Here is a 26,360-nt window from a genome sequence, read left to right as displayed (position 1 = left end):
ATGGAATATGTGTTTTTTTAATTAATTAAATAAAATCTTTATTAATTAATAGTATAATTTTTTTAATAAATTTTGGAATATGAACGGCGGAAATTGAATCAAATAAATCTTCTTCTTTTAAATTATGAGGAGTTGATTTTATGATTGCTAAAGAGTCTTCAAAATTTGAAGCTATAATAAAGTTTCTACAAAGTTTTAAGATACCAATCGCTGTTGAATAAATGAAAGCTTCACCTTCCATGAAATAAGAATCCCAAATTCTAAAAACAATATTTAGAGGTAATTGTTTTGTGAATAAGGTCATCATCCATTCCAATAGGAAATGTTCAGTTGATAATTCTAATTGTTGAAATTTATCATAAAGTTTTGGAACATGATTCTTGAATAAAAGGTCGAAAATCTTTACATGATTAACTATACCTCTAATATCCATTTTGAATAGACTATTAAAGAAATGATTATTCAATAGGTTGGTAAAGTAAACGAATGATTCGAATGGGTCCATGAATAAACAGAAAACAGCCGCCAAATAGGACATACCTTGAACATAGCCAATTTGCGGTGTATAGAGTGCGAATAGCAATAGAGTTGTACGTAGTTGTTCATGTAAAGCGCCGGCAGGATTGAATAAACGAAGTTGTGGGAAAGTTCTTGGTAAATCAACCTTTATCATATTGAATGTTTTAATAAATGTTGAATACTCTTTTGGAAGATTTGGGGGTAAATTAGCTTCGAATCCCTCACCCAACAATACCAAATCCCTATTGTAACGATCTTGTAAATCCGATAACTGGTCCAATAAACCATGATACAACGTACCATTGATTTCCAATTTATTACCAATTGCACGTTTCCAAATGATACCACGAATCGTTGGTGGAAAACCTCTTCTCCATAGATCTCTCCATTCTTTTTTATTAGTTTTCATTTTATCAAAATCTGGTAAAAATTTAGTTAAAAGTACTTGAATCAATAATTCCTCTGTTGATTCTTCACTACCATCACTTGATAATTCGATTTGATTTAAAATTGGATTATTCGATGGTAAACTTGTAGTTGTTGATAATGATTGTGACGTTGATTTACTCTTGAATAGAAAATCATTTAAATCTCTATAAAATGGTTTTGAAATTTTAATAGTTTCAAAACCACCACCTGCACCATTATTATTATTATTACCTTCATGACTATCATTCTCTTCATTACGACTACCACCACCGGAACCTCCACCAGAACCACCACCTTCTTCTAAACTACTTAAACTACAATTTAAATCATTTGATTTACTACTAATATAATCTTTTTGTAATAAAAAGAATGATTTTTCAAATTCATCATTTGTAGTTATAATTGCATCAGGTGATGGTTCTTCATTCTTTTTATCATTTACAAAATCAATAAATGATTGAAATGATACTGATAAACCATCAAATACATCTAAACTACCTCTATTATTATTATTATTATTACTATTACTATTATTAATTATGGATTTACTATTTCTTTTTAAAGAAGAAGAAATATTATTTTTATTAATTTTACTACCATCAATACCATCAGTAATCATACGTTCAATCTCTTCAATATTTGATTCAAATTCTTCTAAAATCTCTAAATTTGTTTGTTGTTTTTGTTTTTGTTTTTCTTTTAATTTCTTACTATTTGTTAAATGATCTCTTAAATTTCTATTTGAAACTATTGCAACCGAATGCCATCTACCACATTGCACCGATTCAACAAAGTATGGTAATAATGCTGGTATCACTGTTGGATAATTTACAAATGAATCTTTATCAATTGATGAATGGTCTAGTGGAATACCCAGTTGACCAAATTCACCTTGTCCAATTGATAAACATTCACCATTTTCATTTAAAATTAATGTATGTGAATAACCACTTGAAATTTGTTTAATTCTATTACTATTATCATTATTTTCATCCTCATCATCATTATCATCATCATCATCTTTTTTATCTTCATTTTCATTATTATTATTTTTATTTTTTAAAGGATTTAACCAAATAAATTTTGTTGGTATTAAAATATCATCAGATTTACCTAATGGTATTGACCAACCAAATTGATAAAGTTCTCTTTTTTCTAATGTAATAAAGAAAGAATTAAAATAACCACAACAAATTTGAACAATCTTTTCATTTTTATCAATAACACGTTTAATTTCAAATGGTGACCAAATATCATGTCTGAAACCTGTACCTAATTGACCATCGGAGCCTTTACCCCATGTTAAAATACCTGAATCCAATGTCAATGCCATACAATGACTATAACCACTTGAAACACTAATTACTGTCACACCTTTCTCTTGTAGAGATTTAATCTTTTTAGGTGAATTAATCCAACGTGGATTTTGTGAAACGAATGAATAATCTTCACCATGTCCGAGTTTACCATGTTCAGCACTACCCCAACTGTAAACATGATATTGATCACTCAATGCTAATATATGATTTGATCCACATGATATTTGAATTATCTTTATTGAATTCATTTGATCTGTCATCATTTGTAATTCATTATTAATTACACCACCTAAAAAATTATTATCATTACTACCACCAAATGATAATACTTTAGTTGGTGTAGTTTGTTTAAATTTTAATTCATTATTTGTTGCTGCTGATGATGATGATGATGATGATGATAATAAATTTGGACTATTATTTGCTGTTGTGTTTGGTGTTGAATTATTTGATGTTGTTGTTGATGATGATAATGATCCTAATGTTGCTCCTCTTTTATTATTATTATTGTTATTATTATTATTATTATTATTATTTTCGTCATTTTCATTATTATTATTATTATTATTACTACCAACCATTTCTTTTATAAAATTGCTAACACTACTAAATGGACTTGATGATGTTATTGTTGAACTATTTACACTTTTTCTACCATTTATCCATTTTTGTTGTTGTTGCTGTATTTTTTGTTGTTGTTGTTCATTTGATAATGTTATATATGATCTAGTTGAATAAGTTGATGTTAATGAATCAATTAATAAAGATGTTGAAGATGCTGAAGAGAATTGATCTAAAGGTTGCGGTATTGGTGATAATATATTTTTACCACCTTTAACTCCACCTCCACCACCTCCGCCTCCTTCTTTATTACTGTTGCTATTATTATTATTTGTTGTATTATTATTAATATTATTTTCTTTTTCATTTTTATTTACAGGTTGACCTAAAGCTAATTGACCTTCAATATTTGAACCCCAATTATAAATTGAACCTTGGTCAGTTAAAACAAATGTAAAATCTAAACCAGTTGAAACTTGTATAACTGAATCACCAGATAAAGCTTTAATTAATGAGAATTTTTTAATGTTTTTAGGTTTACCATATTGATTTTTTGAATCACCATGACCTAATTGACCACTAGAATTGGATGATCCCCAACTATATAGATCACCAGAATCTGATAATACTAATGTATGTGTTGATCCACATGATAATTGTACAATATTCTTTTTATTTAATTCTGGTACTTCAATTGGTTCAATGATATGTTTATCACCTTGATTAACACCTCTACCCCAATAAAATATTTGTTTAGAATTTCTATAATCTTCGTCATCCATATTTATTATTATTATTGTTCTTTCTTTTTTTTTCTCTCTCTATTTGACAATATTATTTTAATTTAGTTTTATTTATTATTTTATTTATATTTTATTATACAATTAATTTACTTTTACTAATATATGTTTTTATTTTTTTTTTTTTTTATTATTTTTTTTTTTATTTTTTTTTTTATTATTATTATTTTTATTATTATTATTATTACTATTACATATATTATATTATATTTTATATTATTTTATTTATTGTGTTATTGTTATTCTATATTCATCTTTTTATGTGTATATGTATATGAGTTGGTGTGTGTGTTTATGTAATTAATTAATGTAAAAAAAAAAAAAAGATAAAATTATTTTTTTATTTTTTTATTTTTTTTTTTCGTAAAACACAGAGATTTTTTTTTTTTTTTTTTTGACCAGGATTAATCACTTTTTTTAATTTTATTTTATTTTATTTTTTTATTTTTTTTTTTTTTTAAATGGCACCATTTGGTGTTTATTTTTGAAAATTTAGATATTCTTTAATTTGATTTATCATTACGATGAGTTTTCCAAACCATTCATTTTTAGCCTGGCAAAACGGGTACAATTGGTTTCAGTAAGATTTTTTTGAAGTTTATCTGGATTTCTAAAATTGCTTGCATTGTGGTAATATTTTTAAATATATGGTCATCTACTTTCAAAATTTTAGTTCTCTAAAATTTGATCAGTATTGATTCATTTTATATTACCAACCCAAACAATGGCCCCGCCCTTAGATTTACTTTAATCTGTAATATCATATGGTGAACCAAACAACGATATCTTATCATTTGAGAGATCTCAACGGCATCATATCATTTGAGGGTGGTATCTCAACGATATATTATCATCGGAGAGGTATCGCTTACATAATCATCTACATTTTTATTAAAGAAACTCCCCTTTTTTTTAATTTTTCTTATAGAAATCCAGTAATAAAACTTCAATCTAAACTTTTTTTACTTTAATAGTTATTTAAATGTTTCTTAGTTTAATATTTTTAAAAGGGTTTTCGCAACCATTAAAAAATTACCATTAGTTTATTACTACTTTTTTTTTTTTAATTAATAATATTATTATTATTATTATTATTATTATTATTATTATTATTATTATTATTATTATTATTATTATTATTATTATTATTATTATTATTATTATTATTATTATTATTATTATTATTTACCTTAGTCATTTAAATTTCTTTTTTTTTTTGGTTACAATTAAGCAACCATAAAAAACCTATATCTAAATTTTTTAATAGTATTAAACTTTTTAATATTGATTAGATTGATATGTTAGATTTATTAAAAATTTTTTTTTTTTTTTTTTTTTTTTAATTTAAAAAAGATACCATTGGAAAAACTTTATGTATTTGTTTAAAGTTATATTTATTTTTTATTTGTTATTTCTTTGTTTTCTTTGTTTTCTTTGATAAAAATGATTTTAATTTTTTTTTTTTTTTTTTTTTTTTTTTACTATTTATACTAAATAATATTTCAATTTCTATTAATTAAAAAAGGAAAAATTTCCATTTTAATTAAATCCGATTTCCCAAAAAAAAAAAAATAAAAAATAATAAAAAAAAAATTGAAAGTAATAAAAATTACCATATCTGAAATAATTTTTTAAAATACCAAAAATGGGATAAAAGTGATCTTTTTTTTTTTTCCTTTTTTATTTAACCCCTTACTTATATTCTATTTTAACTTTTTTGATGTTAAAATGTAGAATATATATATTCTTTTTTTTGATTCTTTTTTATTTTTATTTTAAATTTAATAAAATAAAATAAAAAAAAAAAATGTTGTGATTAACATATGAACATGTATGATTGATCAACTCCACTCCTTTCTTTTTTTTTTTTTTTTTTTTTTTTTTTTTATATTTGTTTTTATTTTTTTTATTTTTTTTTATTTTATAAATCTTTAAAGAAACTTCTTTTTTGATTTTGTTTTTGTTTTTGTTTTTCAATTTGTTGAGCTTTAATTGGATTTTGTTGAGGTTTTTTACGTTTAATATCTTCATCGGATGAAGATTCCTCTTCTTCCTCTTGTTCTTCGTCATCATCATCGTCGTCGTCATCACCCATTTCACTACCGCTATCATCATCGACTTTAGTAGCATTCTCAATATCTTCAATTTCATCATCATCATCATCATCATCATCGTCATTTTCAATTTCATTTGCATTTGCATTTGCAGAATCAGCATCTTCACTTTCATCCTCTTCATAGAAACTAGCAACATTCCAAAACTTTAAACTAAAATCATGAGAAATACTACCTAAATAACGATTATCTCTTGATATTGCCATACGTTCAATTGGGAATGTTGAATGTTCACCAACTACACCTAATAATTTCTTTGGTCTCAAACCAATAAAACGAATGATACCATCACTTGAACCTGAAAAAAATGTATTATTATTAACTTTAACCAATGCATCAACTGATTGTGGATGTCCTGCAAACTTTTTAACATTTTCTAAATTATTTCTATCGTATATTAAAATTGAACCATCTTGTGATCCACATACTAATTTTTGACCATTCTTTTAAAAATTAAATTTAAAAAAATAAAAAATTAAAATCTAAAAATATATAACGTATTGATTATTATATAAATAATAATCAAACTTACATCTAAAGAAAGACATGATAATAATTCATTATCAGATTTTTCAGAGATATCATCCATTGATTTTCTAACGAAATTATAAATTGAAACACCACCATCACCAGATGTAGCAGCTATATGTCTATCATCAATAGTTGTAATATCTGATATGAAATCACCATGTTCTTGAAATTCACATACTATATTTTGTTGTCTCATATCCCATACTTTAATTGTACCTTCATCATCACCTGTAAAAACCATAAATTCTTTACTAACTAAACAATTTATTGGATAACTAAAAAAAAAAAAAAAAAAAAAAAAAAAAAAAAACATATTTTGTTAGTGGAAGAAAAAAAAAAAAAAAAAAAAAAAAAAAAAAAAAAAAAAAAAAAAAAAAAAAATAATCAATTAACATACTCATGTGCTTCTTCTCTTGTATATAAAATTGAACCTGTATTAATATCAATTACTTTCATTGAACAATCAGATGATGCAGTGAAAATATCTTTTTTTTTTTTTTTTTTTTTTTTTTTTTTTTTTGAATCCATCAAGAAATAAAAATAAAAAATTAAATTATTAGAATATGATATTTTGAAATAGGTGTGTTTTTTTTTTTAAAAAAAAAATAAAATAAAAATAATAATAATACATACATTTTCCATCACTTGAAAAATTTGCTTGTCTACAACCTGATTGATGTGGTCTTAATGAAAGTTTAACCTCATTTTCATCAAGAGAATATTTAAATAATTTTAATCTACCTTCAGCATCTGATACTACTAATAAATCTTCAGTTGGATGAAAATTTAATGAAAATGGTATAGTATTGAATGAAATATCATTTGGTGCTAATTCATGGTCTCCTTCACTTGATGTATCCATTATTATTATTTATTTATATTATTATTATTATTGTTAGTGTTTGTTTTTATTGTATTTACAAGTCAAAGGTGATTTTACAACTTTAAAAAAAAAAAAAAAAATTTAATAAAAATAAAAACAACACATCACAATAATATGTGGAGGAAAAAAAAAAAAAAAAAAAAAAAATAAAAATAAAAACAAATTATAAAAATTTATTTTAAAAAAAATATTTTAAAAAAAAAAACGATTATTTCGTTTTTTCAAATCCAAACCAATTTTATTTTTATTTTTTTTTTATTTTTTTTGACTATTTATAAATCTTGAATATTAATTTTAACAAATACCCAAAAAAAAAAAAAAAAAAAAAAAAAAAAAAAAAAAAAAAAAAATAAATAAAAATAATAAAGAAATAATGATTTGGTATTATTTGCTTGAATAATAATGATTTTAATAAATAAATTTTTTATTTTGTTTTATTTTATTGGAATTCAATATTTAAATAAAATCTCATAAAGAATTTAGAATTATTTGAATTATATTTTTGTATCCATTTTTTTAATAATTGAATATTTTCTTTTAAAATAATATTTAATGATTCACTAAATGCAAATAATGCAAATATGTTATCTTTTTTAATAATTAATTTTAATAATTTTAAAAATGTATTATAATCTTGTAAATCATTTCTTTGGTAAAGAGTTTTGAAAACTTCTATATCGGCACAATGCATCATCATTGTGTTAATGAATCCATTATTATAATCTATAATTTTTTTTACTAAAAGTAAATCTCTTATATAATTACAATTTCTTTGCATTTCCATTTTTCTATTTTAGTTAATTTTTTTTCAAAAAAAAAAAAAAAAAAAAAATATTAATATTTTCTAATTGTTAATTTTAAAAAAAAAAAAAAAAAGAAAAAAAAAAAAAAAAAAAATTAAAATGTACCTATAAAACTTTAGTTTTTAAAATAATAAATAAATAATAAATAATAAATAAAAAAATTAATAATTGTAATATGTTTATTTTGAAAATAAAAAAAAGAAAAAAAATTATTTAAATATGAAAAAATAAAAAAAAAATTAAAAGAAAAGAATTTTGAGAATAAAAAAAAAAAAATAAAATAATAAAAATAATTATAATTATAATTATAAATTCACATACAGATATACTTCAAATTAATTAAGTGGTAGTGGTGGTTGAGTGTAAGTTTGCATGTGGGTCAATTTAAACTCTTAAAACGTAAATGGATTAATCATTCAAAAAAAAAAATAAAAAAAAAAAAAAAAAAATAAAATTAAAAATAAAATAAAATTGAAATAAAAATTAAAAAAAAATACATGTTGTAGAAACAATGGAGTAGTTGTAATTTTGTGTTTATTTTTGGAATTAATATTTTCAAAATAAAATTTTAAAAATCATAAAAATAAATTGTATAACAACTTTAAAAAAAAAAAAAAAATAACGGCTGTTTATTGGTAAATGATTATATTAAAAAAGTAATATAATTAAATTAAATCAAATAATACACAAAAGAAATAAATAAAAAAAAAAAAAAAAAATAAAATTAAAAAAAATAAAATAAAAAAAAGTGGTGTGGTGGATATGGTAAATTTTAAATAAAATCATTATTTCGGAACCAAAAACTATACATATAATTTGTTTTAAAAAACTGTTGTGTGTTTGTGTGTGGTGTGTAATTAGGAATTTATTTTTACAAATTAATATAAATTCAATTTCCATCCTACAAACTGATTGTTTTATTTTTTTATTTTTATTTTTTAATTTGAACAAACTTACACATATAAATTTTTTATAATGTTGTTTCAAATAAATTCAACCAATATTAAAGGTTTACAGTCGAATGTTTTTTTTATTCTTTTTATTTTTAATATTTTTTTTAACAATGATTTAATTTTATTTATTTCTAACATGGGTTTAGAATAGATAAATAGAGCACTCAGAAATACAAAATGATATAAAATATAAAAAAATGGATGTAATCATTATGTTTTTTTTTTTTTTTTTTTCCTTTAATCAATTTTTTTTTTTTTAGAATTTAATTATTTACCATTCATTTCTTGTAATTGTTTTAATTTTGAAGAAGAATGAATAGGGAAATTAATTTGATTTGAATTGGTTTATTTTTTTAAATCCAATTCAAAAAAAAAAAGGTTTATTTTTTTATTTAAGTTTATAAATTTCCTATTTTCATTTATTTCTTCTTCTTTTTTATTTTTATTTTTTTATTTGTTTTATTATATAAAAATAAAAACTGAATAAGAAAATTACTTTCAGAACTTATTTTTTTTTTAAGATTAAAGAAGTCCTGGATTTGGATGAATTAAATTTAATTTATTTCTGTTTAGAATTTTTCACAAACAATTTAAAAAAAAAAAAAAAAAAAAAAATTGAAAAAAAAAAAAAAAAAAAAAAAAAAAATTTTGAAAATGATCTCATTTTTTATAATTTGAACGTTCTCATTTTCATTTCCAAATTTTTTATATTTTTTTTTTTAATTATTTTTTTTATTAATATCGCCTTAATAAAAGGGGTAGGAGATAAATAAATTTAAAATATATATTTACATATATAAAAAAAAATAAAATGTATTTATATAATTTAACATTACAAAGACCAACATCGGTATATCAATCGATTAGTGGTAATTTTTCAGGTACAAAACAAGTTGAAATAGTATTAAATCATGGTAGATCATTAGAATTGATTAGATATGATGAAAATGGTAAAATGCAATCAGTATTATATACAGAAGTATTTGGTATAGTTAGATCAATAATACCATTTCGTTTAACAAGTGGTACTAAAGATTATATTATCGTAGGTTCAGATTCTGGTCGTGTTGTAATCTTGGAATATAATTCACAAAAGAATCAATTTGATAAAATTCATCAAGAAACTTTTGGTCGTTCAGGTTGTCGTCGTATTGTACCTGGTCAATATTTAGCAGTTGATCCAAAAGGAAGAGCTTTTATGATTGGTATGTCTTATATATTATATAAATAAATAAATAAATAAATAAATAAATAAATAGATAAATATATATATTAATACACTATATGTTATAATTATAATTTTAGGTGCAATTGAAAAACAAAAATTAGTTTATATTTTAAATAGAGATTCATCAGCAAATTTAACAATTTCATCACCATTGGAGGCACATAAATCAAATACAATTGTATTTTCAATGTGTGGTGTTGATGTTGGATTTGATAACCCAATATTTGCAACCATATCAGTTGATTATACAGAGGAGGATAGTAGTAGTGGTGGTGGTGGTGGTGGATCAATTGAGGAGATGATGGATGAAGATATTGGAAAGAAAAAGAAATTGTTGACTTATTATGAATTGGATTTAGGTTTAAATAATGTTGTTAGAAAATGGAGTGATCAAGTTGACGACAGTGCAAACATAGTGATGACAGTACCAGGTGGTACAGAGGGACCAGGTGGTGTATTGGTAGCATCAGAGGATTATATAGTGTATCGTAACCAAGATCATGCAGAGGTGCGTTCTAGAATACCACGTAGATATGGTAGTGACCCCAATAAAGGAGTATTGATAATCTCTCATTCATCACATAAACAAAAGGGAATGTTCTTCTTTTTAGTGCAATCAGAGCATGGAGATCTTTACAAGATCACATTGGACTACCAGGGTGACCAGGTTTCAGAGGTGAATGTAAACTATTTCGACACGATAGTATTGGCAAATTGTTTAACCGTATTGAAGAACGGCTTCCTTTTCGCTGCATCAGAATTTGGTGATCATACATTATACTTTTTCAAATCGATTGGTGACGAGGAGGAAGAGGGCCAAGCCAAGAGATTGGAGGATAAGGACGGCCATCTTTGGTTCACTCCTAGAAATTCATGTGGTACTAAAATGGAGGAGTTGAAGAATTTGGAGCCAACATCACATTTATCATCGTTGTCACCCATTATCGATTTCAAAGTTTTGGATTTAGTTAGGGAAGAGAACCCTCAACTCTATTCATTATGTGGTACTGGCTTGAATTCGTCATTGAAGGTGTTACGACATGGCCTATCGGTTACCACAATCACCACTGCCAATTTACCTGGTGTGCCAAGTGGAATTTGGACAGTACCAAAATCAACCTCACCCAATGCAATCGACCAAACTGATAAATATATAGTTGTATCATTCGTTGGTACTACATCAGTGTTAAGTGTTGGTGATACCATTCAAGAGAATCATGAGAGTGGTATATTGGAGACTACAACCACACTATTAGTGAAATCAATGGGAGACGATGCAATTATTCAAGTGTTCCCAACAGGTTTCCGTCATATTAAATCCGATTTAAGAATTAATGAATGGAGAGCACCAGGCAGAAAAACCATTGTACGTGCATCAGCTAATCAATCACAATTGGCGATTGCATTAAGTGGTGGTGAAATCATTTATTTCGAATTGGATCAAGCATCAAATTTAATTGAAATCATTAAAAAAGATCTTAGAAGAGATATAGCATGCATTGAAATTTCACCAATTCCAAAAGGTAGAAATATGGCACGTTTCATTGCAGTATCCGATTGGGAAGGTCCAATTAGAGTTCTTTCATTAGATCGTGATAATTGTTTAGGTCAAGTTTCAATGTTAGATACTGATAAAGTTTATATTGAAAGTTTATCAATTATTGAAATGCAATTAAATGAAATGGGTATTGAAACTAAAAAATCACAATCACAAACTGGTCAAACCACCACAACAACAACCTCAACCTCATCAGCAAGTAGTTCAGTCACAAGTGGTGGATCATTATTTTTATTTGTTGGTTTAAAAAATGGTGTTGTTAAACGTGCAACATTAGATAGTGTTACAGGTGAATTATCAGATATTAGAACAAGATTATTAGGTAGAAAACCGGTGAAATTATTTAAAGTTAAAGTTAGAGGTTCAAATGCAATGTTAGCATTATCAAGTAGAGTTTGGTTAAATTATATTAATCAAGGTAAATTAGATATTGTACCATTATCAATTGAACCATTAGAGAATGCATCCAATCTTTCATCGGAACAATCAGCAGAGAGTATTGTAGCAACAAGTGAAAATAAAATCATAATTTTCTCAATTGATAAATTGGGTGATTTATTCAATCAAGAAACTATTAAATTAAATGCAACACCAAAAAGATTTATAATTCATCCACAAACAAGTTATATCATAATTTTAGAGACTGAAACAAATTATAATACAGATAATATTGATATTGATAAAATTAATGAACAATCTGAAAAATTATTATTAGAAAAACAAAAAGAGTTACAACAAGAAATGGATATTGATGATGATGATCAAAATAATAATAATGAAATTGAACCATTTAAAAAATTATTTAAACCAAAAGCTGGTAAAGGTAAATGGAAATCTTATATTAAAATTATGGATCCAATTACACATGAATCTTTAGAGTCATTGATGTTGGAAGATGGTGAGGCAGGATTTAGTGTTTGTACATGTTCATTTGGTGAAAGTGGTGAGATATTTTTAGTGGTTGGTTGTGTAACTGATATGGTATTAAATCCAAAGAGTCATAAGAGTGCACATTTAAATCTTTATCGTTTCATTGATGGTGGTAAGAAATTGGAGTTACTTTATAAGACCGAGGTGGAGGAACCAGTTTATGCAATGGCACAGTTTCAAGGTAAATTGGTTTGTGGTGTTGGTAAATCAATACGTATCTATGATATGGGTAAAAAGAAATTACTTAGAAAATGTGAGACAAAGAATCTACCAAATACAATCGTCAATATTCATAGTTTAGGCGACAGGTTGGTGGTTGGTGACATCCAAGAGAGCATTCATTTCATAAAGTATAAACGATCAGAGAATATGTTATATGTGTTTGCAGATGATTTAGCACCACGTTGGATGACTTCATCGGTTATGTTGGATTATGATACGGTTGCGGGTGCCGATAAGTTTGGTAATATCTTTGTATTACGTTTACCATTACTAATCTCTGATGAGGTTGAAGAGGATCCAACTGGCACTAAATTGAAATTTGAAAGTGGCACTTTAAACGGCGCCCCTCATAAATTGGACCATATAGCTAATTTCTTTGTTGGTGATACCGTTACAACTTTAAATAAAACTTCATTGGTAGTCGGTGGACCAGAGGTTATACTATACACAACCATCAGTGGTGCCATTGGTGCCTTAATCCCCTTCACATCAAGAGAGGACGTAGATTTCTTTTCAACATTAGAAATGAATATGAGATCCGATTGTCTACCATTATGCGGTCGTGATCATCTTGCCTATCGTTCCTATTATTTCCCAGTTAAAAATATTATCGATGGTGACCTTTGTGAACAATTCTCAACTTTAAATTATCAAAAACAATTATCAATCTCTGAAGAATTATCAAGATCACCTTCTGAAGTTATTAAAAAATTAGAAGAAATTAGATCTCAAAAATTATTATAAATAAATTTAAAAAACTATAAATAAAAAAAAAAAAAAAAAAAAAAAAAACTATTATCCAAATTTTTTTATTTATTTATTAAAATTGTAAGTAAAGCATTTTAAATTCCATATGTGTGTGAGTACTTTTTCTTATATTTTTTCTTCTTCTTTTAAGTGAGAGAATTTATCTGGTTCTTCATTTGAATCTTTTAATTCAATTGCTTCATTTTCAAGTTTGTCTATTATCCATATTGCTAGTGATATTGGAAGAATTTCGAATAAACTATAGAAAATAATTTCAAAAATACCATGTGTTTGTTCGATTGGTGTGAAAATTAATGTTATTGTAATAATAAAACGAACAAAGAAATATAACATACTGAATATTAAAACTTTTCCAAATTTAAATTTAAATTTTGTAAATGAATTGATGTAATACCCATCATCTCTATTGAATTCTTTTACAATTTTAAATAAAGACCTTAAAATGTTTTATTAATTAGTAATTTTTTATTTTTATTTTTTTTTTAATACTATAGAATATACATACATGTCACCAATAAAAAATGATAAAACACCAAAAAATAAATATATTACGGATACAAAAAATTGAATTGCTTTTTGAGGTTTTGAGTAGGGTAGTGTATTAAATGATTTCATTTCTTTTAGAGAAAACATTAATTCATAAAAAATCATTGAAAATACAATAAAATATACCACCAAATTTATTATTATTACTCCTTTTTTATATAATTTCAAATCAATATTATAACAATTCCCCCTATTGTATATTGAAAATCTATATTTATTTATATATTAAAAAAATAATAAATTCTATTAATAAATTTATAATTTAATTAATTATGTTTATTGAAAATGATAATTACAGTAAAAGTGAAATACATGAAAATAAAGTTAACAAACATAATGTACCCAATGTATGAACTACATAGAGTATATCTCCTATATATTTTTCATGAATTAATCCTTCTCTATTAACTATAAATAGAGAAAAAGATAAAATTCTAAATAAAATCCCCAATATTAAAAAAAAATGTAATTCTTATATTTTTTTTTTTTTTTTTTTTTTTTTTTTTAATTAAAAAAAAGGTAAACTTTGTTAATAGCTATAATATTATTTTTAATAAATGTATATTTATTTACTTTTTATTTTTGTATATGCAGTTGTAAAAATTAATAGAGAAATATATAAGAATATTAAAACGATATCAATGGTAAAGAATGTAATATCTCCATTTATTGTTATATTTTTAGTTTTAAAATTATAATTATTAAACATGATTTTTTATTTTTGATAATAATAAATTTTTTTTTTTTTATGTTTAAATACTTTTTTGAATTAAAGGGAAAATAATTTGAAATTGAAATTTATATTTTCCCTTATAATTTTAAGTTAATGGAAAAATCCATATTAAATTTACCACAATATTTAGATTAGTGGGGGTTAGTTTGTTCAATATATTTTTTTTATCTCTTTAAAAAAAAAAGAGGTTTATGTTTTTATAAAATATTGAATTTATTTTTTTTCACGAAAGAACATTCTTTGATTTTTTTTTTTATATTTATTATTAATTTATTTTTTTTTATAAATTTTTTTTTTTTTTTTTATTGTTATTTTATGTGATTGTAAAATTTAATTTTTATTTTTTTTATTTTTTTTATTTTTTTATTAAAATAGGGTTTTTTAATTGTATAATAAATATTTGAATGTGGTGAATTATATAATATTATTATTATTATTTTTTTTCTTTTTATTATTTTTTTTTTTTTTAATTAAATTTAATTATTAAAATTGATGACGGAATTGAAGAATCATTAATTAAATTATCAGTTTTTAATTTTTTTGGAATTTGAAGTACTTTTAATGTTAATGGTAAAATACCTGGTGATAATAATGGTTGATTATAACATTTTGGTAAAAATAATTGTTCCAATTCAGTTGGTAAAACATTAAATTCAAAAGGTTGATTAAAATTACCCCATTCATCAAATTTTAATATCTTTAAGCCATTTGGTAAACATCCAATTTTAATTTTATTATTAAAACAACCACCAATTTCTAAATGTTTTAAAGATTTTGGTAATAAACCTAATTCAATTTCAGAATTGAATGAATAACCAAATTTTAATACTTGCAATCCTTCATTGAAAAATCCACCATTACTTAAATTAATATTAAAATCATTTCCAAATGTTAATTCTTTTAATGAATTTGGGAAGATACAATTATCATCAATGTTATTATTATTATTATTATTATTATTAATATTATTATTATTATTATTATTATTATTATTATTATTATTATTATTATTATTATTATTATTATTATTATTATTTGGTAAATTAATAATTAATTTTTTTAAACCTTGATTTAAGAAACCATTATTAAGTAATTCATAAATATTTGAATTTGAATTTTGAATTGAATAATTTAATGATTGTAAAGTGATTGGTAATGAATTATTTTCAATTATATTTGATTCAGTTGAAACTGTTAATGATTCTAAATTTGAAGGTAACATTTCTTTTGTAATGATTTGTTTTGGATCTTTTAAAGATATATAAATTTCTAAATTTTTAATTGTAGAGTTTCTATATAAAAACTCATCAATTTCAAAACCAGTTGACATTAATTTTAATGATGTAATTGATTTTGGTATTGAACTAGTTGGTACGGTTAATCCTTTATTAAATTGACTACTAATTGATAGTTTCTTTAAATTAATAGGAAAAATTGATGGTGGTAATATATAATCATTTGAATGACCAATTGATAAAGATTCAAGTGACTGCGGTAAAACACCACTTGTTAATGGTTTATCGTATCCAATGATATCTAAATTCTTTAAACCTTCATGAAAATCACCACTTTTTAATTGGTGACCACCATTTTTCCAATCATCACCAAATGTTAATGATGTTATTGTTGTTGGTATTTTAAAATTTTCATTATTATTATTATTATTATTACTAATATTACCATTAAAATTTGAATAACATCTAAATGATAATGTTGTAATATGATTTGGAATTGTAGTTGAATCAATTAAATAATCAATTTCACTGTTTATATTGAAATTATAAATTGATTTAATTGATTTTGGTAATGAACCACCATTTTTTAAATTTGTTGTAACTGTTTCATTCTCGAATGGGAAATGTAATTCTTCAACTCCTTCTGGTATAATTGAAACATTAATATTGGATTGACTAATATCAGTTAATTTAATAACTTTTAAAATACCATTCTCATTCTTTGGTAAATCTTCTTTTGTTAAAACTTCTGAACCTCTATATACTAATGTTGTTATAAATTCTTTGAATGGATATTCTTGAAGTTCCTTTAAACTTTTAAATTCTATTAAACTATTTAAATCAACTAATTCTTTGTTCATTCTTTATCTCTGTTAAAAAAAAAAAAAAAAAAAAAAAACTTAAATATAATTTTTTTAATCCAAAAAAAAAAAAAAACAAAAAAAAAACTCCGCTAAATTTTCCAAAAAGGAGATATTTTTTCCCAAAAAATAAATATCTTAATTTATTATTTTTTAATTTTTTTATTGTTTATTTAAAAAAAAAAAATATTTTCGTAAGATTCTTAAGAATGTACAAAAAAAAAAAAAAAAATTAATAAATAAAAAAAAAAAAAACTAAATAATAGAATTTTATATCATTTAGTTCATTGATAAGTGTTCAGTTTGTGAAAAAAAAAATATTAAAAAAATAAAAATAAAATAAAATATTTTTCCTTAAAATATGATCTGCAAACTTCAAAAAAAAAAAAAAAAAAAAAAAAATGCATATAAAAATTAATTAATAAGTGGGTGGTCCCAAAAAAAAAAAATATAAAAAAAAAAAAAAAAAAAAAAAAAAAAGATTTTTTTATTTAATTTTAATTTTTTTTTATTTTTTTTTATTTTTAATTTTTTTTCTTTTTTTTTTCTATTCCTTTTTCTTTTTTTTTTTTTTATATTTTTATTATTTTTTTTTTCAAATCCTTTCACACACAAAAATAAAAATAATAAAAAAATAAAAAAATAAATATAAATTGATCAAATTAAGTTTTTTTTTTTGTTTATTTTTTTTTTTTTTTATTTGTTTAATAAAAAAAAAAATGATTATAAAATTATTTTTTATTTTATTTATTATTTATTTTACAAGTTCACTGGTTAATTGTAATGATATTATTAGTGATAGTGGTAGTAGTAATAATGGTAGTAATAATCAAATTATAACATGCAATACATATGTTGATTCGAGTTCAAATTCCTCAGTTGGTTGTGGTACATTGAATTTCCCATGTTCAACAATATTTAGTGCAATTCAATCATGTAATCCTTCTTATCAAGAAATTACCCTAACAATAGTTCCTGGTACTTATTATATAAATACTACAACTTTTGGTATTTTAACCAATAAAACTATAAATATTATAAATAATGATTCAACATCATCATCATCTTCTTCTTCTTCTTCTTCCTCCTCTTCTTCACCTTCATCAAAATCACATTCAAAAAAAGAAGTTATATCATCAGATGATTCAACTACATCAACATCAACAACATCATCATCATCATCATCATCACCACCATTTATTTTATCAAATAAAGTTATAATTGATTTAACAGATGCAATTGATTCATTTATAAATATTAAACCAAGTAAGAGTAATGATTTAACGACCATTTATATTTTGGGTATTACATTTAAAAATGGTAACCAATCAAGTGGTTCAGTAATTTTAAATCAAGGTAGTTGGGTAGATATTACAATCGATCAATCATCATTTATTAATAATGGTGCAAGTCAAGTTGGTGGTAGTTTTGCAATGATTAATGGTATTGGTAATAGTGGTGGTGGTTCTGGTGCAATTAATAGTACTTTAACTATAATTAATTCAAGTTTTATTAATACAACCACAACAACAACAACAACAATATTAAATAATAATAATCAAAATCAATCAAATGAAATTAAAAAAGAATTAACAACAATTGGTGGTATAATTTTTTCAAATTCAACAACACTAATAACAATTAATGATTGTAGATTTTTTAATAATAGTGGTAATAATGGTATTGGTTATATTTGGTCAGGTTATTTAGTGATGAATAATTCATTGATTGAAGGTAGTAATTGTTCACCAGCATTCTTTTTCAATTCAATAAGTGGTATGGGTACAGGTTCACCATTGTTCTTGATATCAAATACAACATTTACAAATGCAATCGGTGGTGTAGGGTTTGTTGTTTTTGGTTCTGATTCAACTACAACCTTTCAACAATGTACCTTTAGTGATAATGTTAATACCATACCATTATCTCTAAGTAATTCCTTCTCAAATGTATTGGTCAATCAATGTTTATTTTCAAATAATAACAATAGTAAATCATTGACAGAGTCGGCAGGTGCAATTAATATCATTGATTCTTCAATTATAATAGAGTCTTCCACATTCATCAATAATAGAGCAGCCATTGGTGGTGCAATTCAAATGAATGGTTCATTACCTGAACAGTATGTAAAAATCTATAATTCAGTATTTAATGGTAATAATGCAACCGATATTGGTGGTTCTATTTTCTCTCAAGAGGGTCAATTATATCTCTACAGTTGTCAATTCTTAAATAATGAAGCGGTTGCTGGTTCATCAGTTTATTGTTTAAATTCAAATATAAACTTTAGTAATATGACATTTAACAATAATACCGATTCATCAATACCAACTCCAAATGGTATTGGTTGTGGTTCTGGTAAAGTTTGTTCCATTCAAGGTGATCAACAATTTCAAAATAGTTGTTCCTATGATTATCAACCTGATAAACCATCATTACTATCTCCTGGTGAAGTGGCTGCAATCGTAATTTGTGTTATAATTGGTGCTGCTATCATTGCAACTGTTTTGATTTTAATCATTCGTAAAATTAGTAGAGGAAGAAATGGTTATTCCAAAATTGTTAATGGTTAAACATTTACTACTCGACTTTTTATAAAAAAAAAAAAAAAAAATTAAAAAAAATTATAATATTATATAAATATTTTATATGAAAAAGGTCTTTTTTTTTTCCATCACTAGATATTAAATAAATAAAAAAAATATTAAAAAAAAACAAAAAAAAAAAAAATAAAAAAATAATTTTTATTGTTACTTTGTTTTTAAAAAGTTTTGTATTAATATATACCATATTAAGTCCATTATGGTTCCTATTAGTTTTACTTTTAATTTTATCATTTATTTATAGTAATTCTGACCAAGGGTCACAGTTAGTATTATATAGTAGAATAAAATGCTGGAGAAGATCTTTGAATTGCTTTAAGATTATAAGAAAATGTTTTTTATTAATAAGTCTTCACCCCACAATTTACATTTTTCACAAAACAAATCTCCTCCAATGATTTATCTAGCTTTTTTGAATTGGACAAGTACATTTGATAATTTTATTAAAATTTTATTATTATTTTTTTTTTTTTTATTTTTTTATTTTTTTTTATCTAAAAAGTGTGTTGACGGAATTGAATGTTGGTTCGTTGTCTAATTAGTTTGTTGATGTTAGATTTTGCTTTGTCCCATGCTGCTTCTTTTTAAGTTCGTTTATTATTTGATCTTTGATTATTAAACCTTGTTTTTAAAAAACCGGTACAAGCTAAATTTTTTCAAAAATATCGATTAGTTCGGATGGTGTAGTCGGTTATCACGAATCCTTAACACGGATTAGGTCGTGGGTTCGATTCCCGCTCTGAATACAAACTAATATTTTTCATTTAAATTTACATTTAAAAAACCTATATTTTTTTTTTTTTTTGAATTGGATAACGCATGAAGGTCTGATCACAGGTAAAAAAAAAAAAATTGGATAACGCAATTATAATAATATAACCAAAAATATCAACATATAACAATATAAAAATTTAAAAATTTAAAAATCTAAAAATTTAAAAATGTAATAAAATATAACAATATACCGCTTTTAGGTAAAAAAAAAAAAAAGATAACGCAATTATTAGTTGCTTCTCCTACAATGATAATACAATCAAAGGCTTCACTCTACCAAATTCCAAATCATTAAAACTCACTGCATTTGCTGACGACATAGCAACCTTTACAAACTCCACAGAAGAACTAATGAAAATTAATACTAAAATCCAAAAGTACTGCTCAGCAACATCATCATCGTTAAACAAAGAGAAAACAGTAATGATGGCAATAGGAGATAAACCACACGATCTACCATTCCAAGAGAGTACAGTCCCAGAAAGATATCTTGGCCTCAATTTCACCAAAACAGGTTTAAATTCAAAATACAACACTTTAATCCAAGAAATGAAAAACAATCTAATAAAATGGAAATCACAAGCAATAACGATGAAGGCAAAGATGACAATTCTCAAAACATACGTTCTATCCAAATTAACATACCATCAATACATGGATAATCTAAATGAAGAACAAATTGAGGAAATAAATAACATGACCAGATGGTTCTTATTCTCCTCAGTTAAGAATACATATACAGAAGAGAGAAAATACAAAACTATGATGAAAATAGACAGAGCATATGCAGATTGGAAAGAAGGAGGCATAAAATTATGGGATATAGAACTAAGACATATAGCATTCAAAATCTGGTACATGAACAGGCTACTCCATAACAACTACAACAACAACAACAATACTTTACAAGAATGGTACATGGAGCAATTAAGTAGAAAAAAGCCCACACTTCAACCCTCAACGATATGTGCAGACACTGGGGTGTATTCAGAGTCAAATTTTACCAAAATCATCCAAAGATAAATGAACTTCCAGACTGTATAAGAAACGACAATGATGAACCACTAAAACTGAAAGAAATTTACGAACTCATGATCAAAGACAGACACCCAACACCAAGAAGAACAGAATGGCAGAAGTTATGGGCGGTGAGATACAACACAGCAATACCCAAAGTATTCATAAACATCAACAGCATTTCTCACCAAAAAGGTAGAAACACCCTCTTCAGATTCTTCTCAAGATCACTTCCAGGTATCAACCACGAAAGAGACACCAGATGCAAGATCTGTGGCCACCTATTCAGAGACCCTTATTCTCACCTCTTCACTCTATGCCAAGATATCCTAGATATTGAAAAAACCATCATATCAACAGTTAACAAATTATCATTCATCAAAATCCACAGATGGTCAATGGATACCTTAGACATATCAAAATACAACAGAACTGAGAGAATCTTCCCCAATCTCATAGGAATAATAGCACACCAATTATGGAAGATAATCTGTCACAAATTGTTCAACACTGATGAAAGCAAACCAGAGCCAAAATTCGAGCAAAAGGTCATAGAAACAGAATTACTAAATCTCATCGAAACTGAAAAATTCATCACACTAAAGAAAATCAAACACGACGAAGCAATACTAAAAAACACCAATCAAGATCTTCACAAATACAAATTCAACAAAGCCTGGCAAACCCCAGCATTTCCGAACCCTCTTCAAATTTAAGTAGTAGTAAAAAAAAAAAAAAAAAAAAAAAAAAAAAAAAAAAATATAATATAGTTTAAAAAATTTAATACAATTGAATAATAAAAATAAAATCGTTTAACAAACACCGCCGAAAAGACACAAGGACATTCCTTGAAGGTCTGATCACAGGTAAAAAAAAAAAAAAGTTGCTTCTCCTACACCGCTTTTAGGTAAAAAAAAAAAAATAGTTGCTTCTCCTTAATATAAAAATTTAAAAATTTAAAATCTAAAAATTTAAAAATGTAATAAAATATAACAATACACCGCTTTTAGGTAAAAAAAAAAAAAAGTTGCTTCTCCTTGAGATGCTAGATCTCATTTTATTTTTAGTTTTTTTTTTTTTTTTTTTTTACAGGGTCTCTAAAAGAGGGGTTAGTTTACTTTTTTTTTTTTTTTTTTTTTTGTTTCGAATTTTGAATTGGATTATTACTTTTGATTAAAACATCTTTTTTGTCCAAATTTTTTTCTAAATCTTTTTTTATTTTATCATCAGCTTCATGATTGATGTTTATGACGTATTTGAATTGGTTTTTTTTTGGTTGAGTTTTATCCACAATTTCACTTATTTCTTGTAGGCATTTGTGTTGCTTTATATTTGTGGTGTTGTTTGTAATTTTCATCTTTTTTTCTTTCTATTTTTTTTATTTTACTTTAAAAAGTTAAAAATCTGGAAATTTTCTGATTAACTTGGGTTCCAGGTTTTTTTTTTTTTTTTTTTTTTTATTTTTTTTTTATTTTTTTATTTTTTTTTATTTATAGAGAGTACTGAGTGAATTATTGTATTTTTTGAGATGTTTGGAAAGTGCTATTGCGTGAAGAGGTGAGTTCCATTGTCTGCTAAATTGTAATAGCTTTAGCGAGATTAATGAGTCTAATTTATTTTGTTCTTCTTGCCGTTGCTTTGATTTGATTTTTAATGTTTTGTTTATAGCCGCTTGTGTTCTGTCCCATGCAGCTCTTTGTGTTTTAAATAGTTCACGTATGACTTGTTGTCTATGAATTATTATTTCTATTTCATCGTGGATGAGTTTGTTTCTTTTGTGTCAAATTTTTTCGAATATAATAGCTATTAAATTGGCTATTAGTGCAATTTGTAGATGGTTTAAAATCTTAACATTCCAGGTGTGAGTGGTGTCCACACTTGGTTAAGGTGTAGTTGAAGATTTCTTGTGTGTTTTTGATGTCGAAGAATATATGTTCTGAAGTCTCATCTTCCCGACACTGTTGGCATGGCATGTTGTATATTTTTGGTAGTGCTTTAAGTGTGTATCTCCATAATAGGTCTCTACCTTTCATGTATATTATTTTTTTAATTTCTTTAAATGGAAGGTGTTTGCTATTGATTATAAAAAAACCTATATTTAACAGGATATTATTAATAAAATTTCAAAAAAAGTAAGCTTGCCCGAGCTGGTCTAAGGGGTTGCATTAAGGCTGCAATATCATTGATACAAGGGTTCGAATCCCTTAGCTTACAATAATTTTTAAGAATGCTCTTTGAATCAAAGGTTCGATTCCCCTAAAACTTAGTTGTACTAGACCAAAAATAATCTCTATTTAAATTTAATCAAAATTATAATTGTATCTTAAATTAAAAATTAATTAAAAAAATATGGACAAATTATTTAGATATTTTTTCTATTTATGAAACTAATTTTAACAAAAAAAAAAAAATTAAAAAAAAATTAAAAAGGTTATAAGACTTAATCACTTTTATTTTTTTTATTTTTTTTTAAATTCTCACACTATAATTATTATTTAATTTGAAGCCACAAACTCTTTTTAAAAATATTATTTTTTCCAATAGTCCTCAAAATTACAAATCAATTAATTACATTAAAAAAACAAATAAAAAAAGCTTTTTTTGTTTTTTTTGGTATAGTTCGCTGATATTTTCGACCCTTGCTCAAAAAAAAAAAAAAAAAATAAAAAAAAAAAAAAATTAAAAAAAAATTAAAAAATTAAAAAAAAATTAATAAATAAATCTATTTTTAATGTTTGTGATAAGATTTCCTAAGAATTATACTCAAAAAAATGTTTTTTTTTTATTTTCCCAAATACTGCAAATATCACCTCAAAAAAAGTCACACCGCTTTCTCATTTTCACACCCCAAACAAAACAAAATTAAAATTTTATTCCGATTATACCGAAAAATGTAAAAAAAAAAAAAAAAAAACTTTTGGCCAAATGTTTTTTTTTAAGATATTTAATTTATTTATTTTAGGCCTAAAACAAACCAAACCCATTTTTTTATTTTTATTTTTTTTTTTCTCTCCAACTTTTAATTATTAATTTTTTTTTTTTTATTAAAGAAATAAAATAAAATGGATAAATTTATTATTTTATTTTTATTTTTATTTTTAAATATTTCAAATGTATTTACAGAAAATGTAATACCTGAATCAATAAAGTTGGCTTTTACAAAATCAAAAGATCAAATGAGAGTAACATGGTATACAATTAATGAAACCAAAGCTCCAACCGTTTTATTTAGTACAGAGATGTTTGAACCAATTCAAGATTCATCATTCACATCAATTGGTGAAATCATTTCTTATGATACGATTGGATTTGATGGTAAAATTAATACAGCTGTAATGTCATCATTATCACCATCAACAATGTATTTCTATTGTGTTGGTGATAAGAGTTTGAATATTTGGAGTTCAATATTTAATTTTACAACCAATCAATTCGATGCACCATTTGGTAAAGTTATTCCATTCACAACATCATTCTTTGGTGATATGGGTTGGATTGAAGGTGATAGTTTAAATTCAGATGTTTACACTGTTGATAATTTAATATCACGTATAAATGAAATTCAAATTTTACATCATGTTGGTGATATTGCTTATGCTGATAAACAAAAACCATATAATTTACCAGGTAATCAAACAATTTGGAATAAATTTCAAAATTCAATTTCACCATTATCTTCTCATTTACCCTATTTAACATGTCCAGGTAATTATTATTTTTTCTTTTTTTTTTTATTTTTTTTTTTTTTAAAAATAAAAAAAAAGTTGGTCATTGTCAGATTTATAGATTTACTGATTTTTTTTTTTTTTTTTTTTTTAAATAATAAAAAAAAGGTAATCATGATAGATTTATAGATTTATCAGTTTATACAAAAACATGGCAAATGCCAGTAGATTTTGAAAGTGATTCATGGTATTCTTATGATTATAATGGTATTCATTTTGTTGGATTTTCGAGTGAACATGACTATTTCCCATTATCAAGTCAACATACTTGGATTGAAAATGATTTAAAACAATATCGTAAATCAAATCCAAATGGATGGATTGTAATGTATTCTCATCGTATGTATAAAAAATTTAAATTAATTTTTAAAAAAAAAAAGATTTTTTTAAAAGTGTTTGGTTATTAATAATATTAATTTTTTAAAGGTCCATTTTATTGTTCAGTAGTTTGGGATTGGTGTTCAAATATAGATGTTGTTGAAAGTAAAAAAATATATTTATGGTCATTAGAAGATTTATTATATAAATATAATGTAGATTTATTTATTTCTGGTCATGCTCATTCTTATGAACGTACTTTACCAGTTTTTAAAAATAAAATTATGGGTGACGTTGAATCACCAAAAGCAACAGTTCACATTGTAGTTGGTACTGGTGGCGATGTTGAAGGTGAAGATATGATTTGGCAACCATCTCAACAATGGACAACTGGTCTTAGAACTTCGATCAATGGATTTGGTTTATTAAATGTAATTAATTCAACAACCTTAAATTGGCAATTTGTTGCAAACATCAATAATACCATAATTGATGAATTTAATTTAACAAAGGGTCAATTCGATTTTTAAATAATAAATTAATTTATAGTTTTTTTATTTATTTATTATTTTTTTTAAAAAGAAAATAAAAAAAGAAAAAAAAAAAAAAAAGATTTAATTAAATAGTTACAACTACTTTTTTTTTTTTTTTTTTTTTTTTTTTAAGTAATAATAACAATTACAAAAAATGAAAAATAAATAAATTTTTAAAAAATATGAATTAGATTATTCTGTTTTTTTTTTTTTTATATGATCTCATCCATTTTTTTACATTTTATATTATCGTGTATTTTTGGGTGTTCTAGAATTTACTTTTCAACATTAAAAAATGAAAAATTTTTTTTTTCAAATTTTAAAAAAAATGACAAAAATAGATTTTTTAATTTTTTTTTTTATTCGTCCCACTAAGAGTCCAACTGAAAACATTTAGA

At 23.9% G+C, this 26,360-nt stretch overlaps 12 protein-coding genes and 2 non-coding genes across 14 annotated transcripts; 6 read left to right on the top strand and 8 right to left on the bottom strand.

The window, feature by feature from the left end:
• Positions 1–25: 25 nt before the first annotated feature.
• DDB_G0282575 (regulator of chromosome condensation domain-containing protein) lies at positions 26–3,610 on the bottom strand (the record flags this gene model as incomplete). Its single annotated transcript, XM_635044.1, has 1 exon — positions 26–3,610. One exon carries the CDS (start codon positions 3,608–3,610, stop codon positions 26–28), a length of 3,585 nt encoding a protein of 1,194 aa, XP_640136.1.
• A 1,081-nt stretch (positions 3,611–4,691) lies between these two features.
• DDB_G0282789 (hypothetical protein) lies at positions 4,692–4,826 on the bottom strand (the record flags this gene model as incomplete). Its single annotated transcript, XM_635043.1, has 1 exon — positions 4,692–4,826. The coding sequence occupies one exon, from the start codon at positions 4,824–4,826 to the stop codon at positions 4,692–4,694; it is 135 nt and encodes a 44-aa protein (XP_640135.1).
• Positions 4,827–5,549: 723 nt separating this feature from the next.
• DDB_G0282573 (WD40 repeat-containing protein) lies at positions 5,550–7,135 on the bottom strand (the record flags this gene model as incomplete). The annotated part of the gene is made up of 4 exons (XM_635042.1): positions 5,550–6,185; positions 6,275–6,548; positions 6,671–6,758; positions 6,907–7,135. The coding sequence occupies 4 exons, from the start codon at positions 7,133–7,135 to the stop codon at positions 5,550–5,552; spliced, it is 1,227 nt and encodes a 408-aa protein (XP_640134.1).
• A 460-nt stretch (positions 7,136–7,595) lies between these two features.
• DDB_G0282571 (hypothetical protein) lies at positions 7,596–7,940 on the bottom strand (the record flags this gene model as incomplete). Its single annotated transcript, XM_635041.1, has 1 exon — positions 7,596–7,940. One exon carries the CDS (start codon positions 7,938–7,940, stop codon positions 7,596–7,598), a length of 345 nt encoding a protein of 114 aa, XP_640133.1.
• Positions 7,941–9,723: 1,783 nt separating this feature from the next.
• sf3b3 (CPSF domain-containing protein) lies at positions 9,724–13,594 on the top strand (the record flags this gene model as incomplete). The annotated part of the gene is made up of 2 exons (XM_635040.1): positions 9,724–10,117; positions 10,218–13,594. The coding sequence occupies 2 exons, from the start codon at positions 9,724–9,726 to the stop codon at positions 13,592–13,594; spliced, it is 3,771 nt and encodes a 1,256-aa protein (XP_640132.1).
• A 129-nt stretch (positions 13,595–13,723) lies between these two features.
• Positions 13,724–14,873, bottom strand: DDB_G0282567 (hypothetical protein; the record flags this gene model as incomplete). Its single annotated transcript, XM_635039.1, has 4 exons — positions 13,724–14,054; positions 14,124–14,372; positions 14,461–14,572; positions 14,738–14,873. 4 exons carry the CDS (start codon positions 14,871–14,873, stop codon positions 13,724–13,726), a joined length of 828 nt encoding a protein of 275 aa, XP_640131.1.
• A 490-nt stretch (positions 14,874–15,363) lies between these two features.
• DDB_G0282565 (hypothetical protein) lies at positions 15,364–16,992 on the bottom strand (the record flags this gene model as incomplete). Its single annotated transcript, XM_635038.1, has 1 exon — positions 15,364–16,992. One exon carries the CDS (start codon positions 16,990–16,992, stop codon positions 15,364–15,366), a length of 1,629 nt encoding a protein of 542 aa, XP_640130.1.
• Positions 16,993–17,711: 719 nt separating this feature from the next.
• DDB_G0282563 (hypothetical protein) lies at positions 17,712–19,565 on the top strand (the record flags this gene model as incomplete). Its single annotated transcript, XM_635037.1, has 1 exon — positions 17,712–19,565. The coding sequence occupies one exon, from the start codon at positions 17,712–17,714 to the stop codon at positions 19,563–19,565; it is 1,854 nt and encodes a 617-aa protein (XP_640129.1).
• Positions 19,566–20,114: 549 nt separating this feature from the next.
• DDB_G0282787 (hypothetical protein) lies at positions 20,115–22,102 on the top strand (the record flags this gene model as incomplete). The annotated part of the gene is made up of 3 exons (XM_635036.2): positions 20,115–20,136; positions 20,587–21,350; positions 21,389–22,102. 3 exons carry the CDS (start codon positions 20,115–20,117, stop codon positions 22,100–22,102), a joined length of 1,500 nt encoding a protein of 499 aa, XP_640128.2.
• Positions 20,268–20,341, top strand: tRNA-Val-AAC-17. Its single transcript has one exon. It is a non-coding gene; the product is annotated as a tRNA-Val (tRNA).
• A 398-nt stretch (positions 22,103–22,500) lies between the features above and the next one.
• On the bottom strand, positions 22,501–22,743 carry DDB_G0282561 (hypothetical protein; the record flags this gene model as incomplete). Its single annotated transcript, XM_635035.1, has 1 exon — positions 22,501–22,743. The coding sequence occupies one exon, from the start codon at positions 22,741–22,743 to the stop codon at positions 22,501–22,503; it is 243 nt and encodes an 80-aa protein (XP_640127.1).
• A 129-nt stretch (positions 22,744–22,872) lies between these two features.
• DDB_G0282785 (hypothetical protein) lies at positions 22,873–24,224 on the bottom strand (the record flags this gene model as incomplete). The annotated part of the gene is made up of 2 exons (XM_635034.1): positions 22,873–23,116; positions 24,214–24,224. The coding sequence occupies 2 exons, from the start codon at positions 24,222–24,224 to the stop codon at positions 22,873–22,875; spliced, it is 255 nt and encodes an 84-aa protein (XP_640126.1).
• Positions 23,519–23,600, top strand: tRNA-Leu-AAG-3. Its single transcript has one exon. It is a non-coding gene; the product is annotated as a tRNA-Leu (tRNA).
• Positions 24,225–24,448: 224 nt separating the features above from the next.
• Positions 24,449–25,959, top strand: DDB_G0282559 (metallophosphoesterase domain-containing protein; the record flags this gene model as incomplete). The annotated part of the gene is made up of 3 exons (XM_635033.1): positions 24,449–25,091; positions 25,220–25,450; positions 25,538–25,959. The coding sequence occupies 3 exons, from the start codon at positions 24,449–24,451 to the stop codon at positions 25,957–25,959; spliced, it is 1,296 nt and encodes a 431-aa protein (XP_640125.1).
• Between the last annotated feature and the right edge of the window lie 401 nt (positions 25,960–26,360).

The sequence above is a fragment of the Dictyostelium discoideum genome (genome assembly GCF_000004695.1).
Source record: "Dictyostelium discoideum AX4 chromosome 3 chromosome, whole genome shotgun sequence".
In the NCBI taxonomy this organism is placed as follows: domain Eukaryota; phylum Evosea; class Eumycetozoa; order Dictyosteliales; family Dictyosteliaceae; genus Dictyostelium; species Dictyostelium discoideum.
This window is presented reverse-complemented; position numbering and strand designations above follow the sequence as displayed.